General features: G+C 42.7%; 1 protein-coding gene across 1 annotated transcript; it reads right to left on the reverse strand.

Moving 5' to 3' along the window:
* Positions 1-9,718: 9,718 nt before the first annotated feature.
* Positions 9,719-16,469, reverse strand: LOC147638908 (uncharacterized). Its single transcript, XM_086792913.1, has 2 exons — positions 16,311-16,469; positions 9,719-10,468 (listed from the first exon to the last, which is right to left on the reverse strand). The coding sequence occupies exons 1-2, from the start codon at positions 16,467-16,469 to the stop codon at positions 9,809-9,811; spliced, it is 819 nt and encodes a 272-aa protein (XP_086649039.1). The 3' UTR covers positions 9,719-9,808.
* Between the last annotated feature and the right edge of the window lie 350 nt (positions 16,470-16,819).

The raw sequence follows: 16,819 nt of genomic DNA on the forward strand, positions 1-16,819 counted from the left end.
ACGATACAATTCTCCCATGCGCTTTATACCATATCAGCTATCTCATCCATATTCACTTCTTAGACACAACGAACAACAGAATCTATCCTTACTAGAGGTTCTCTTGTCAACTCTTTGGTTGCCATGACTTGTGACACTTGACATGTTAAAATTATCATTGTAATCCATGGCATCCAAGAAACACTCATTGAAACTTGTGTGCTTCTTTGCAAATAAATGAGCATGCAAGGTTTTGTTTCTCAAGCCCTCTAGGAAGATTGATATCAATCTTGCCTAGCTAGGTTCTTCATCCTATTGGACATCTCATGATATATTGCTTAAGCCAATTCGCACAGTCTCTCACACTAGTTCATGCTCTTTCTACTTAAAAGAATAGATAAGAGCAATTGCATTATGTTTTATCCCCATTTTAGAGAAAGCCATAATAAAGTCTTTTTGAAACTAAGACAAAGCTGCCCTATAGCTTCACTTTTGCCATCTGTTTTGCCACTTCCAACTATTTTTGCATCACCTGTATAGCTTTCTCTAAGTCCCTGTTATACACTTTTAAGAGATCTACTTGCTTCACTGCATCTCCTGCTTCCCTTAACTCTTCAAGCTTAGTTTGCAAGTGATCATGCTCTGTGCACATAGTGTTTTAGTTTGAAATGTAAGAAATTCCACTTTCTATCCTCCTGGTCTCTTCCTCTTTAAAATTCACCTCAAAGAATTCCTCTTGCACTTCATAACGGTCATCATCATATTTAGCTTTTTCCAAAAAAATTTGCAAAAATGAAATTTTCTCCTCTAACTTGTGAACGCTCCATACCTTGGTTGGACACCTCACCTCTAGCAACCTCTTGCAATGCTTCCTGTCCTTCATCTCGTAGCAATACTGAAGTGTTGAGATTTATGGCTGCATGCGCCATATCGCTTATAGAATTCTTCAATACTACCGGACTATTAGAAGGTTTCCTACTGGGCCTTAATAGAATCCTAAAAAGCATGTGCATACCTCCTACCCACCTTGGCCACTTTGCTTAAATCTCCTCCTTCTAAGAGTTCACCATACAGTTGTCGAGCTCTCTTTTCCTTCTTCACTTGGATTTCAGCCAACCATTACTCTATGCATGTTGTCTTCACTTCAGCCTCCGTTGCTCCTTTCGTGGGGTCATATAATGGTATAGGCATCCTTGCTGCTGCTAGTAAAGTCTGCTCTTGAGCCATTGGAGTTTCTTCTTCCATTACATGAACTTTTGTCGAACCCTTAATTACTTGTGCTTTACCTTTTTAGATGTCATCATGATGCCTTAGGGATTTGGAGGAGTCCTTGCTAGGCACAACTGTATGCCTGTCCAGTCTCTGCTTTGACCATTTTTTATACGTCACCACATGGCCTTCATCCTTCTCTTCGTCTGCACGCATAAGCCAGAAGTGTGTTTAGATTAAGAGGTCCTTTCTCGCATGGTTGCTCTTCTCCTTTGTTCTCATGCTCTGTGGAATCCTCTTCATGTTCTTTATCACTCGACTCTGAATCCATCCATGGTGCCCTATCTATCTTAGTTCTTTCTTCTTGCCCTCCTCTAGGAGATGGTGGTAAATCTTTGTCAAGCACATCATCACCTCCAGCACTTTCCAAGTCTGTGGACCTAGGAGACTCAGCATTTGAATTGGATTGTGTGTCCACTGAGTCTGGTGCAAACTCACTCGGAATAGATTCTTTTAAGGATGCCGAGGTCTATGCTCTCTCTTTTTTGGACATACCAGGTTGATATCCTTGCGATGGAGCTATTTCCATGTGGGAGTCTGATTCCCTGATGTTACCTTCCGTTACACTTCTATTATCTTGTACTCCCCTATGCTGACTTTACTTTTTCTCATGCCCAATGCCTCACACACTATTCGCATAGACAGATGCACCTTCTTCTTTTCACCTTCAAAATCTATTATTTTGCAGCCCAAGTCACCATCGATTGTGCTTAGCACCTCCAAGAACGTTGATAATCTGGCCCCATGGTGGCAAATTAAAGAATCCAAGCAGATTCATTTTGTCAAAGGGCATTGACACTTGTGGGTCTTGCTTATGCAAAGTAAAGAAACTTTCAGTTGGCACATAGGTAAGCACTTCTTGATGTATTTCATCCACAAAATGGGCATGCAACAATTTTTTCCCACAATCCTTCAAAAGTTTTGAATCCGCATAAGCCTTGCCAACATAGTGTTGGTCAAACAAGGTATAAAGGATCTGTGACACCTGTGTTACGAGCTTCCTGCCATGCTTTTACCTGTATTTTTTCCCTCTTTAGTGCATAAAAAAGCTTATTTCTTCCCCGTGTTAAGTGTGGGATTTTCAAAAAAAATTGGTAGAGTTTCCCCTACACGAGGCAATATGTGCATTCGCAAAGTGTGTGCTAAGCACCTACGAGAGCGTTGGTTGAGCAAAAACTCACAAAAAAGCAGGGTACCCCTTTCCCAAAAAACCTCTCGCACGGGCTTTTCCTAGCAGCGAGGTGCACACTACACTATGTAAGGTCCAAAGTGGATTATGCACTCTTCTATGAGGCTGGTGTACCATTAGAGTTGTATGGTTACACAGATGTAGATTGGGCTGGTAGCATTGCAGACAGACAGTCTACTAGCGGATTTATGTTTTCTTTTGGGAGTGCAGCTGTTACTTAGAGGAGAAAAAAGTAGCTGATAGTGGCCTTGTCTAGTACAAAGGCAGAGCACAGGGGTGCTGCAATGGCAGCATGTGAGGTAGCTTGGTTGCACAAGCTACTTGATGATTTGGGGCTGCAAGCGTTGGACGAGACCCACTGTTTGAAAACAAAATAGCCTTGGACGAGACCCATTGTTTGAAAACCCTGTTTGGCATGCATGCGATTCAAACAAGAAAAAATCCAAGGCGAAAGAGACATTAAAGAAAAAGTACGTAGATACTTTAATGAATTTACTAGAGGAATTTTAGGATGTTTTTCCTGATGATTTGCCAGATGGCTTACCACCATCTAGAGAAGTAGACCATGGCATCTCGAAGTTATCCTGGATCAAAACTTATAAGCAAACCTGCTTATAGATTAAGCCACTCCGAGGCACAGGAGGTGGAAAAACAATTGACGGAATATTTGAACAAAGGCTTCATTTGGCCTATTCTTTTGGTAAAGAAGAAAGATGAATCTATGCAAATGTGCATAGACTATAGGGCTCTTAATCAGATAACGATTAAGAACACGTATCCGCCGATGCCACGCATGGATGAGTTGTTTGATCAACTCTATGGATCGAGATACTTTACAAAAGTAGACCTGAGATCAGGGTATCATCAGGTTAGAATTAAAGCAGATGTTGCGAAGACAGCATTTAGGACCCGTTTCAAGCATTTTGAGTTTTTGGTTATGCCATTTGGGCTAACCAATGCTCCAGCGACGTTTATGATGCTGATGGATAGCATTTTATGTCCATATCTGGGAAAATTCGTAGTAGTTTTCCTAGATAATACTCTTGTGTACAGTAAGACATAGAAAGAACACAGAGCATTTGCATCTAGTGTTCGAGTTGTTGCGAGAACACAAACTATTTGCGAAGAAGAGCAAATGTGAATTTTTTGAAACAGAACTTCACTACCTTGGCTATATTATTTCCGCCGATTGTACGCGGATGGAGCCAGAAAAGTAGAGGCTATTCTTAAATGGCCAGCGCCGAAGAATCTCGAGGAAGTGCAGAATTTTCTTGGCATGTCGCGGCTCTATCGACAATATGTGAAGGACTACGCGAAGATCGCAATCCCGTTGACTGACCAGTTATGGTCAAAAACTAAAAACATTAGTTGGGAGGAAGCCCAACAGAAGAGCTTTGATAAGCTCAAGGTGACCGTAGTAGCTCTTGTTTTGACTATTGTCGATCCAAATGAGCCGTTTGTCTTGGAAACAAACGCTAGTAATGAGGCCATTGGGGCCATACTTATGCAAAGGGAACGCCCAATTGAATTTGAGAGTAGAAAGTTAGATCGTGCGCAGCGTGACTACTCGGCTTACAAGCGAGAGTTACTAGCAATAGTTCATGCACTGAAAAAGTGGAGACACTATTTATATAGTGCTTCTTTTGAGGTCCGGACAGACCATTAAAGTCTGAAATGGCTTTCAAGTCAAAGTGAACTGAAGGGTAGAAAAGCTCGGTGTGGTGGGCGGAGATTCTACAGGAGTTTGACCTTCAGATACGTTACCAGAAAGGTAAGTATAATGTGGTGCTAGATGCACTTAATCGCATGCCACAGATTAATGAACTTAGTTTCACCGTCTTCAAGAATGATTTCTTGAAGTCACTACATGGTTTATGTGAGGACGATCCATCTTTTACAGAGGTCTGGCGCGCTATACGCATATGCACTTCTTCACAGACATGACCACCTCCCTCGTTTGCACGGATTGCTAGTCCGGAGAGACTGGCCGAAGGTGCAACGGGAAGGGAAGCGAGAGTTAGTCCGGAGAGACTAGCCGTGTCTTCTGGGTGGTATAGTTTGGAGCTGGAGAGCTCTGACGTAGGCCCTCATTACCTTTGACTGCCACGGCTTCAAAGGGGGGTGATAAACTTCGTCGGTGGGAGAAATATGCTAATTACTCCATTGACGACGGGTACTTACTCTACAAGGGTAGAGTATGTGTACCAACTATTGGTGACTTTCGGGCCCAAATTCTTAAAGAAAGTCATGATAGTCCAAGTGCGGGTCATCCCGAGATTCAGAAGACCTATGCACTAGTAAAAAGACAATTTTATTGGCCTAGTTTGTTTAAGGACGTTCAGACTTATGTGGTGAAATGCAATAAGTGCCAGGTCAATAAACACGAACGTCTTAAGGTTGGAGGACTACTCCATCCGTTGGAGATTCCTCAAGGGAAATGGGAAAGCATTTCCATGGATTTCATTATCGGTTTACCCAAGACGAGTCGAGGGAATGACTCGGTGTGGGTGGTAGTGGACAGGTTAACTAAAATGGCAAACTTTATCGCCACGAAGAAAATTGTTAAAACGCCAGAGTTGGCAAAACTCTTTATTGAACATCTCTACAAGCTATATGGCCTGCCCGCCCGCAGATATAGTGTCAGATAGAGATAGAAAGTTCAACAGTCATTTTTGGAGGGAAGTCTTCAAAAAGTTGGATACTACTCTGAGTATGAGTACAGCAGATCATCCCGAGTTTGATGGTCAAACTGAAAGAGTTAACCAAATTCTAGAGGATATGTTGCGTTCTGATGTTAGTAAGAAGCAATCTAATTGGGAAGAGTACTTGCCCTTATTGGAGTTTGCCTATAGCAGCTCCAAACACTCAGCGGCGACGACTGAATTTACACCATTCATGTTAATGTATGGATTCCAGCCGAGATCTTCGATGGCTCTAGGCCTAGAAAAGGAGAAGATTCAATCTGTCAAGGATTTCCTTGAAGGTATTATCTGTCAAGGATTTCCTTGAAGGTATTAATGATATGCTCAGAGCCGCATGTGAAGGATCGCGCTAAAACTTATGCGGATAAAGACGTAGAAAGGTGACCTTTGCAGAAGGTGACTTTGTATTCCTTAAGGTTCCTGCGCAGTCACAAACCATGAAAACGGAAAAGTGTGATAAACTTTCTCCGAGATATTGTGGTCCTTTTAAAATCCTTAAGAAGATTGGGGACGTAGCATATAAACTTGAGTTATCGGAGAGTTCTCAAGTTCAAATTCCACATTGTCTATGGAGACTCCTTAAAATCGGAGTACCCCATAGGCCTTGCAGGATCAAAAACTAACGCCCACAGCAATTTTGAAAATTCTGTCTGGGAATAGAATTATATTTTACGAGTCAAATTTCAATCCAGTGTGTCGAACAAAGGGAATTCTTTTTGTTTTCTTTGTTTTTGGGGAGGGGGGTAGAAAACTTTATCTACCCATGCGCGTGCTTGGGCTTGGATATTTTTTTGGGGGGTGCTTATGGGGTAGGGAAAAAGGTGAAATTTTCAAGCTAGAAAGAAATTTTCCCTGGATAAAATAAATGGTACGCAAGATTACAAAACGTCGAAGCTCGCCCGAATCGAATATACTACTGCCAGTTTTAGTAGTAAATAACTTGTCATCTTTCTGCTAAATTAGATTATAGAAGGTGATTCCGTTTGATCCATCCGGTAAAAGGCCGCAACAATTCATTCCCAGACACACTGTGAGCCTGTCTATCTCTCTCTCTCATCAGCCTGTTGTGCAGTCACCAGTGCAACAGAGGACCATATTTATTATTATTCGATTATTTTTAAAAAACTAAAATATGTCATAGGAGTCACAGGCAGGGTTTGCTTTAGCCTAGAACTTGTTCAATTTTCGAAAAATCCTTCTCAAATTCTTATGAGAAGGAAATAAAACCCTTTCAAATTTTACAAGTTTTAGTTATATTTTCTAAGTTCACATAGAAAATACCATCTCAAAAATAGTAATTTCCTTTTCATTTAGTGGTGAAAAGGATTTAGTTCCTTTTCCCTAAAATTGTTTTCTCGAACCCTGCTCATAGGAATTATTGATCATTTGAAGTAATGTGGTACTTAAAGACATGTGACATAAAGGTACCTGCCCACGGAATGTGACATAAAGGTTCTTAAAGACATGTGACATAAAGGTTCCTGCCAGTGCTGCCACGAAGTGTGATATAAAGGTACAAAAAGACATGTGACACCAAAAAAAAATGTGTAAATAAAAACATAAGGGCTTAATTGAAGGGCTGCCTTTAAATTTAAGGGTTTCTTTTTTTTTTCCTGCAAGAAAAGCTAGAAAATTATATTAACAAGAAGAGCCGCATGGGCTTAGATTACAAGAGGAGAATCTGGGATACAATACTAGGAACACACCTAATAGGCTCACTGGCCAGAAGGTTTTTTTTTCTGTCCGTGATGTGACATAAAGGTACTTGCAGGGTTCAGTACTTGCCATGGAGTGTGACATAAAGGTACTAAAAGACATGTGACATAAAGGTTTTTAAAAAAGCTTTTCATTTTGATAAATTGCTTGCCATTTGAATAACATGATTTTGGAAATTAATGTCATGTAAAAAGCAGTTTGAAAAAGTGTATGTCACTTGGAATTTTAAGTAACCTGTCAAATTTAGGCCCTGCTCACAGGAATTATGTGATCATTTGAAGTAATGTGGTACTAAAAGACATGTGACATAAAGGTACCTACCCACGGAATGTGACATAAAGGTTCTAAAAGACATGTGACATAAAGGTTCCTGCCAGTGCTGCCACACAGAGTGTGAAGAACACGCCTAATAGGCTCACTGGCCAGAAGGTTTTTTTTTATGTCCGTGATGTGACATAAAGGTACTTGCCATGGAGTGTGACATAAAGGTACTAAAAGACATGTGACATAAAGGTCGAAATGGAATGGGAATATGGGACATTGCATAAATGCCGTGATTGTTATATGATCACCTGTATATTGGTCATAGCGTGATTACAAAACGTTGAAGCTCCGAATCGAATATACTGCACATACTACCGCCAGTTTTAGTAGTAAATAACTTGTCATCTTTTTGCTAAATTAGATTATAGAAGGTGATCCCGTTTGATCCATCCGGGACCCCATCAGTCGCGTCTACAACTAGGTGAATACAAGTTAATACATTGTCTAAAAATCACCTACTTTTCATTAAAAAGATTGTATCTTAAAAGATATTTACATTGTTCTCATCCAAGGGATCCCCATCCTTAGAAAAGGAGTGATCCTCACTTGTCCAAAAAGAAAACAAACAAACAAGCTGGGTTATCTAAAATCCTGAAGCCCGATCCCGCTAACCACGATGATGCGTCTAGAACCAAGGAACCCCCATCTTAACTAGATGTGATCGCCGCTTGGTGGGTACTTATTGTCACCACTGACCTCTTCACCCAAGAAAGTCGGCAGCTCATCCACCTCGGCAAGGCTAGACATCATGAGGTACGCTAAGGTCTAAAGTTAAAGGTAACCTAAGACTTTGGCACTCGCGCGACGTATCTCGTCGTTCGGAGTGCCTCAACCACAAAGCTGATTTTACAGGCGTCCGTCGGAACAACAAAAAGTTTTCAATAACCTCCTTTGAAAAGAGTTTAACTTAAAAATTAACAAGTCATTGAAATGACAATTACCGCAAGGCATGTTTTAGAATACATTCTTTTGAGCTGGAAAGTTACGGGAAAACACATGATTACGGGTTTCTTTTGGTCATGGACCAATTTTTTGGGAAGTATATTTATTTAAGGAGGGTTTCCTATGCCTACTAAAAGTCTCGTATGCATATGGAAATTGAAATAACTATGCATGTACAAAAATATGACTTTCCTACCTGGGTCACATTCGTTGCGACCTCATTCGAGGTATTGGCATTCCCGCCGGGTACTGGGCATCACTTGTACCAGCATTGTTGAATGTGACCCCACTTCGTATGCACTTGGGAGCCATCCTCGACACAAAAGTTAAGCAAAAAACATGAAAAAACACTCGAACGTAAACTGCAGATTTAACACTTGAGAGGGTTAAAGAGCGTAAAGTAAACTAGTTCTAAACACTCAAATTCGCTGTAGTTTTTACCCTTGATTAGCTTGATTGGAGCTTAATTCTTGAGAGAGAGTGTGTGTAATAATGAGAAATAAGAGAGGGAGCCTGATATTATAGAAAGAGGAGAGAAGATATGCCCCATGAGAAATAAGAGAGGGAGCCAATTTTGAAAATTCTGTCCGAGAATAGAATTATATTCTACGAGTCAAATTTCAATCCAGTGTGTCGAACAAAGGGAATTCTTTTTGTTTCTTTGTTTTTGGGGAGGGGGGTAGAAAACTTTATCTACACACGCGCGTGCTTGGACATTGCTGCTTGGATATTTTTTTGGGGGGTGCTTACGGGGTAGGGAAAAAGGTGAAATTTTCAGGCTAGAAAGAAATTTTCCCTGGATAAAATAAATGGTACGCACGTTTCGTGCAAGATTACAAAACGTCGAAGCTCGCCCGAATCGAATATACTGCACATACTACCGCCAGTTTTAGTAGTAAATAACTTGTCATCTTTCTGCTAAAGTAGATTATAGAAGGTGATCCCGTTTGATCCATCCGGGAAAAGGCCGCATTCATTCATTCCCAGACACACTGTGAGTCTGTCTATCTCTCTCTCTCTCATCAGCCTGTTGTGCAGTCACCAGTGCAACAAGCTTCGGAGGACCATATTTATTATTATTCGATTATTTTTAAAAAACTAAAATATGTCACAGACTCACAGGAATTATGTGATCATTTGAAGTATGTGGTACTAAAAGACATGTGACATAAAGGTACCTGCCACCACGGAATGTGACATAAAGGTTCTGTAAAGACATGTGACATTAAGGTTCCTGCCAGTGCTGCCACACGGAGTACAAAAAGACATGTGACATCCACAAAAAGACATGTGTAAATAAAAACATAAGGGCTTAATTGAAGGGTTGCCTTTAAATTTAAGGGTTTCTTTTTTTTTTCTTCTTCAGCGAGAAAAGGTAGAAAATTATATTAACAAGAAGAGCCGCATGGGCTCAGATTACAAGAGGAGAATCTGGGATACAATACTAGGAACACGCCTAATAGGCTCACTGGCCAGAAGGTTTTTTTTTTTTCTGTCGGTGATGTGACATAAAGGTACTTGCCATGGAGTGTGACATAAAGGTCCCTGCAATGTGTTGCGACATTGCACAAATGCCGTGAGTGTTATATATATATATATATGAAATGCATGTTGGAACGTGCAGCATATGCGTGCAGTAAGGAGGGTGAGACAAGGCAATATTGGTCATAGTGTGAGGATGGGGAGGTCATGGGGAGTTGTGGCTATTATGGTGTTGTGCGCCAGCGGCCTGCTGGGCGTAGCGAGCGGCCATGGCAGCATGGAGGACCCCTTCAGTAGCGTCTACAACTGCTACCTGGAGCTTCCGGTTCCCACGTCGGCAGCTTGCCAAGCCGCGGTGGCGCTGAGTGGGACCCAAGCGTTCTATGATTGGATGGAGGTGAACCTGCCCAACGCCGCTGGCCGCCACCGCGAGCTCATTCCGGATGGCCAACTGTGCAGCGCCGGGCGGGAGAAGTATCAGGGCCTCGACCTGGCACGCTCCGACTGGCCAGCCACCTCCTTGTCCTCCGGCGTCCCCTTCACATACCTCTACCTGGCCACCGCCCCGCACTTGGGCTTCTTGGAGTTCTACGTCACCCGGGATGGTTACCAGCCCACTGAGCCGCTCAAATGGGCAGACTTGGAGGACCCGCCCTTCATCAACGTCACCACCACGCTTGACAGCGGCTCCTACCAAATCCCCCGCACCACGCCTGCCGCCAAGGCCGGCCGCCACCTCATCTACGTCATTTGGCAGCGCTCCGACAGCCCCGAGGCCTTCTACTCCTGCTCCCACGTCGACTTCGTCGATGCCCTCTCTCTCCACTCCACCACCTAGGCCCTCTGCATGTGTCCCGACCAATAGCTAGAAAGGGGGTGAGTGGCATGGCCACTTGCTCTTTCTCTTAGGGGCAGTGCTCTCACGCACGGAATGCTCTTGTTATAATAAGAATCAATATGTTTCATGCGCGCATCGTCGCCTCTCGGTACTGTGTCTATAATTTTCGATCACTCCTCCCTTCATTCGCTCTCGCTCTTCCCTACTCTCTAGTCTCCCCATGAGTATCATTCTCTCCTCTCTCTCTCTCTCTCTCTCTCTCTCTCTCTCGTTGCCACGCATGGGCGTGTGCACATATGTATATAGGGTAATGGGACCATGCTATTATGCATTCATTCATTCCCAGACACACTGTGAGTCTGTCTATCTCTCTCTCTCATCAGCCTGTTGTGCAGTCACCAGTGCAACAAGCTTCGGAGGACCAATTAGATTACTATTCTGTTATTTTTAAAAAAAACTAAAATTAGATTATTATTCTGTTGTTTTTCTGCTCAATTAGATTATAGAAGGTGATCCCGTTTGATCCATCGGGTAAGTCACCAGTGCAACAAGCTTCGGAGGACCACATTTATTATTATTCTGTTATTTTTTAAAAACTAAAATAGCGAATGGCGCATTTTCAAGATTTTCCAAATTAAAAACTAGGCTCAGAGGTTCGTTCCCTGACGAGAGAGAGAGAGAGAGAGAGATCAATTAAACAAGGTTGCAAATGAAATCATTTACAAATGGTCCTGCAAAGTTATGGTGTGTTGTGTTGTTTGGCATATGGTGGATTCCAAGCACTTGTTGTTTTGGTGAACGGTGGATCCTAAACAATTCTCGACTTTACTAATTTGACTAGAGTAGTGTATCGATTGCCATATGGTGGCCGATTCCAAGCACTTCTAATCTCTAGTCTTTTTTTTGTGGCATAGGGTAAACAATTCTCAATTACACTTTTACTACTTTGATTAGCACAATAATATTTGTATCCCAAATTTTTACGTGAATTTTAAAAGTTTCTATGTAAGTCCTTCGAATGTTGTAATAAGATATACACAGCTTCAATTTGAACTCAAAATGCTGATTAGTATAGGTTATGAGTAGAATTAGAAGTAGCTAAACATTTTCACTGTAACCGCTCGTTTCTTACAAAATGAATTTACTCTCAGCACATTGGCACGTGCCTAGAAGACAATTGCTTTCTACTTCTAACCAGATGTTTGCTCCATAAACATAATGTTGTTTGTTGACTCCACCTTTTGAAAAACCTCTTTCATACAAATATCGTACAACTTAAAGATGAGCCTTGAAAATTAAAGCACTATGCTTCTTGCATACTCTTACATAAACAAATATGAGCGATACTATGCTCACATGCGTTTGACCCATATGTAATTCTTGGGTGTTTCAAGTTATACTTGATTGAAGGATTGATTCTATCGTGGCTTCAACTTAGCTCTTTTTCACAAGTCCCATGCAATGTTGCTCCACTCCTTTCCTTCATATTACACCACATGGAAGAAACAACCTGTCTATGCCATTGTGGAAGAATTTTCACTTTCCTTATGCTTGTTTTAAAATTCAAAAATGTTCTTGGTTGTTTGGGCACGTGGAGTATTCCACGTGTGTGAGTGGAACAATTTGTCGATCACAAAAGATCACAAAGTGCCACTCTTCTCCTTTAGTGTACGCGATACTCATGCACAATTCGAGTGGAATCTAGGAGAGCTCTACAAAATCCATGTACTACTCGTTAATCATGTGCATAAAGCAATCAATATTAAGGTTGGGTTCTTCATGCATGTAGGTTTGCGATTGATTTAAATTTCTCAAGCAGCTATGGATATGTATTGAGCCACTCCATAGTGCTTTGCATTGAGAGTGTACCATTTTTTGTTTACTCTATAAATAAGGTCCTCTCTCTCTCTCTCTCTCTCTCAGTCTCTCTGGTATTTAAGAAGGTGAGGTCTCATGATGGCTTCCTAACAAAGTTTGATCCTTCTGATTTCAACCATGTAGAATTAGCCAAACGGTGTGATCCAGGAGGCACATATTTTGAATATACATATTGATATGAACTAATGGGTATGTGGAATTTTAAAATGCATGAACATATGGGAATTGAGCAAAATCAGCATGTGGAATAAACGGCAATACAAGTGCCAAGAAGAAACGGTGTGGGAAGCCGAATCAACTTGAATCAGGTCATTGGCCGAAATGCAGAGCTGTGAAGCTACAAGGATGCAGATGTATTGGGTTGAAAGTGACATGATGCAAGACCGAAGAACCCTTGGAGGAGAAGGCTTGTATAGTTGTGAAGCCGGAGACTAGCATGAGGCAAGTACGAAGAACCCTTGGTGGAGAAGGCTTGTTCTTGTGCAGACGCATGGATGAATTTTTCATGTGATTGTTGACACCAGGGGATTGTAGCGTGAGAGGTGCAAGGTACTGCTCCTAGTAGAAACGGCGTGTGAATGGAACCTACATGGTCGATCTAAGATGGAATCATGAAGCATATGCATACAGATATCAATGAAGCAACAAAGGGGCCATGTATGCATTACAGGTTATGGGACTGGAAGCTGATCTTTTGAAGATTGATGCAGCGGGTATGGGACCGTTGTGTCGGCATGGTACTCTCACATATATCATATAGCATGTAAGAGCAATGAATGCAAAACCGCCAAGACAAATCATTTGGGAATATATATACAACCATATATATATCAAGCGGGATTGTATCCGCTAACCGGCAAGGTGTCCGCTAAGGCCATGAGGAGCCTTGTGGCAGTGAAGCCACTACATTCTTTTCAGAGATCATGCATATAGTTATATCTGCAGAAGGTATCAGATTGAACATGAAAGTCAATGAAGCTGTGCACAATGGTATGAGATTATATGCAAGGGGCTTGAACAGCCATATGAGATGAAATCATATGCAAAGGGGCTTGAACTCCCATATCAAATGAAATCATATGCAAAGGAGCTTGAACCCCCATTTCAGATGCAATCATATCCAAGGGGCTTGAACCCCCATTTCACATGCAATCATATCCAAGGGGCTTGAACCTCTTGTCAGAGCTGTTGGGGTAGCATCCAATGGGCTTGAACCCCCATATATGAGGCAGCTGGGCAAATAAAGCTATTAGTTTCAGATGGAGTTGGTGGAAGCTACTGGAAAGCGGAAACCATTCTCACCATTGATATGCGGGTGAGGGTAAGACCAAAGACAGCACCAATAACCCCATCATCTGTATCATCATGTGGGTCGACAGAAGGTTGGTAGAAGCCAGGTAAGTAGAGTTGGCAAGAGACATCATCATTCGGGTGAGGGTGAGTCCAATCATGGCACCAATATTCCCTATTCATATATATCATATCATGAGAAGGACCCAACATAGTTGGTCATATCAAAGTGGCCGTGCAACCAGTATCACACAAGAAGGTCACAAAACCGGAACTACAATCTATGGACTCTTAGGTGTGTCAAACACTTCGGGGTCCATACTGGCCCAGACTAGAGAAATCTAGGGAGGGTAAACAGATTTTGGAATATAACGTGCTACATGAGGTCAAGTTAGGACCATGAAGGCACATATGCATACCAAAGGGAACTTGAAAGATGGAAACAGCCAGGAGCGTAGGTGGCAATGTACTTATGGTTGGATGATGGTAGCAAGGTGGAAATTGCTCTCATCGGCGGAGTCAAATGGGGAGACTTGGGCCAAGTGAAGCTAAAGATGAAAACTGCATGTGCACAAGGTGGCAATTGTGCTATATGTATGCGTGAACGCTTAGTGGCAGTGTTCATTGGATTCCAAGACAACACTTGGGTTTTGTTGGCAGCAACTATACTTTGCCGTTCAAAGGGCAAACAAGATGCATAACACGTACTCAAAGGCTCGAAGACAAATCAAACAGGTGACTCGGGATTAGCCTACTAAGCTACTTGTGTCCTCAAGCTTCAACATCCGAGCAACTAGGCTCATGCAGTATGAGCAAACAAACATTCGAGCATCACGGCTCACAGTTACAAGGGTGCAACTTCCAAAGGTGAGAGATTATGTAAAGGCCAACATGGTGTCATGAAGGCTAGAGCAAACTCAAGCTCAAGGATCGTATTGCAAAAATCATAAGCAGGTTAATCATGACACAATAGTCAAAAGAACCTACACATGGTTGCAGGAGATAGACATGAGGAGATAGATATGACAAGAATCAGTGCAGAGGCCGAGCTAGCGTTAGTAAGGTTCTGCAACTCATGTCCCAGAAGGATTCAGCACCTTAGCGCACATGGGTAATAGCAGAGCTACCACAACCCACGGATTCAAGGGATCAATGGAAAAAGAACATGCAAAGCTTATCTTGGTGTCAAGATAGCTAGGGCTTGGCTTGACCAGGAAAACCTTGTCCTCAACAATGTCGACAACATGGATTGGAATGGCAGATGATTAGATTGGTGTGATGAGAAACCAAGTGGAAACAGGGTTATGACAATCAATGGGGTCGACCTCCTTGAAGATGGGAATATCATTGGAAACTCTTGAGAAAGGGACGATCAAGAAGGCCAGAACATACTTGATTCAGGAGAAATAGGCAAGTGCTGCTTTGTCTTGAAGGACTCCACATTTGGCTCAGACAGGAGTCAAGCGGGGAGCCTCGCACATTGGGGATTCGGGAGACTCTCGAGCAGGGGCTTGAAATCCAAGCCACAAAGATAGATAAAAATCTAAAAATATGCACAGTTGTTGTAACGGGTTAGACACTGACTTTGTTCATGGGCTATAAAGCAAGGTTAAGACCTCCCGCTTTCTTTTTTCTTAGTTGTAGGCACTTGTTGGAGAATATACTAAACATGATACTATAAAGGCACTCCCTCCTAGTTCGAAAATCAATTGACGAGGACGTCAATTCTATAAAGGGAGGTTGTATGTGAGGTTGAGAAACCAACCCGAGATCCATGGGGCTTTGGTATGCTTGACCGCACCGAAAATCATGCATCTATATGGGGAGGAAGTGTAAGGAGTGGCAAAACATGGACCCATAAATCTAGGCACACAAGAATGCACTCACGCACTGGGTAGGCACATTAGGCCTCCCCGGTTTTTGTCGTGGGGGTTAATAGGTGCCATGTGCCTCGGGGGATGCCCTCCCCACCTTGAGGGAGATCATACCGAAGTGGAAATGGAACTGACAGAAGGAAAAATGGTGGAAACATCGAAGCCGCTAGGATGGTGAGCCGTGCCGAGCCGACGGGCTGATGAGGCCGGGCCGGTTGGATCATGGATTCGAGAGATGGATGGATGGACCCGAGACCACAAGGCCATGGAGCCGGGCCGGGGATACATGAGAAGGGTGTGACCTGACAAGGTTATATCGCGCTATGACGCGCTCAACGGTCGATGGAGCCGAGCTATATCATATATTGGCATGATTGGATGCATTGCAGCCCGATGTCCAGGACCCCGATCCTCGGGCCCATGACAAAGGTCCACTTACAATGATTGGAGTTGCATGGCATTAGATGATGATTTTGACATTTGCAGCATTTGTTGTATGGTGGCCAGCATTGCAGAGGAGATTGCACTATGAGGACATTGTGTTATTAGGGATGGAACTACAACACAATTGATCTACAAAGAGTCAAGACCTTAGACAAGTTGGGAAAAGTTGACCAAGCGGGACATGTAGAGGAAGTGGTGCTGAAGTCATACATGAGTCAAAAGATTTTACACCAAATTCCTCATATTTTTGTAGGTTTGCTCTCCTGAAGATGAGAATTGCCTTATGGCTTTGCAAAGAAACTCCTAAAAGTGAGCTGCCTTATTAGAGAAGAGAGCTAGCCAATTTCCTGGTGTCCCCCTAGACCCATAACGCAATGACACACCCAGTGTTGCACTTGATGCCGACCAATGCCCTTGTGGTCTATGAGAGCAGTGTTCATTGCAACCAATGCTGCCAAATCTGCATCCACCACTTTTGAATTGGTACTGCCAGCTCTCACACTAGCTATGCAAACGCTTTGGCTGCTTAAGAAACAGAGCATGACGAATAGGAGAGGCTACTATATTACTGCCTTCGAAACATGTAGTCCTCATGGTCCACCACCACGATAAGAAGAAACCAAGGCTAGTTGTGAGAAGGAGACCAAGATTCGGTCGACGCTGAAGCAGAGGTCATGGGGCGAAGATGAGCAACAATTTCTCCACGCACCACCCTATGCATTCATAGATTCATAACCCTCTTCCTTGCACGTGCACAATCGTATGCCTATTAAGCACCCAGTGTTGGTTCAGTTCACTACTGCCGCAATGCCCCATGCTGCCTTCGCATAGCATTGCCATGTGTTGTGCCTCATCACCATCAACCTTCTAGCTCGCAGCGTCCTATGTGTGT

Source organism: Cibotium barometz, chromosome 4, assembly GCF_041138505.1.
Source record: "Cibotium barometz isolate CiBa-2024 chromosome 4, ASM4113850v1, whole genome shotgun sequence".
Taxonomy (NCBI): Eukaryota; Viridiplantae; Streptophyta; class Polypodiopsida; order Cyatheales; family Cibotiaceae; genus Cibotium; species Cibotium barometz.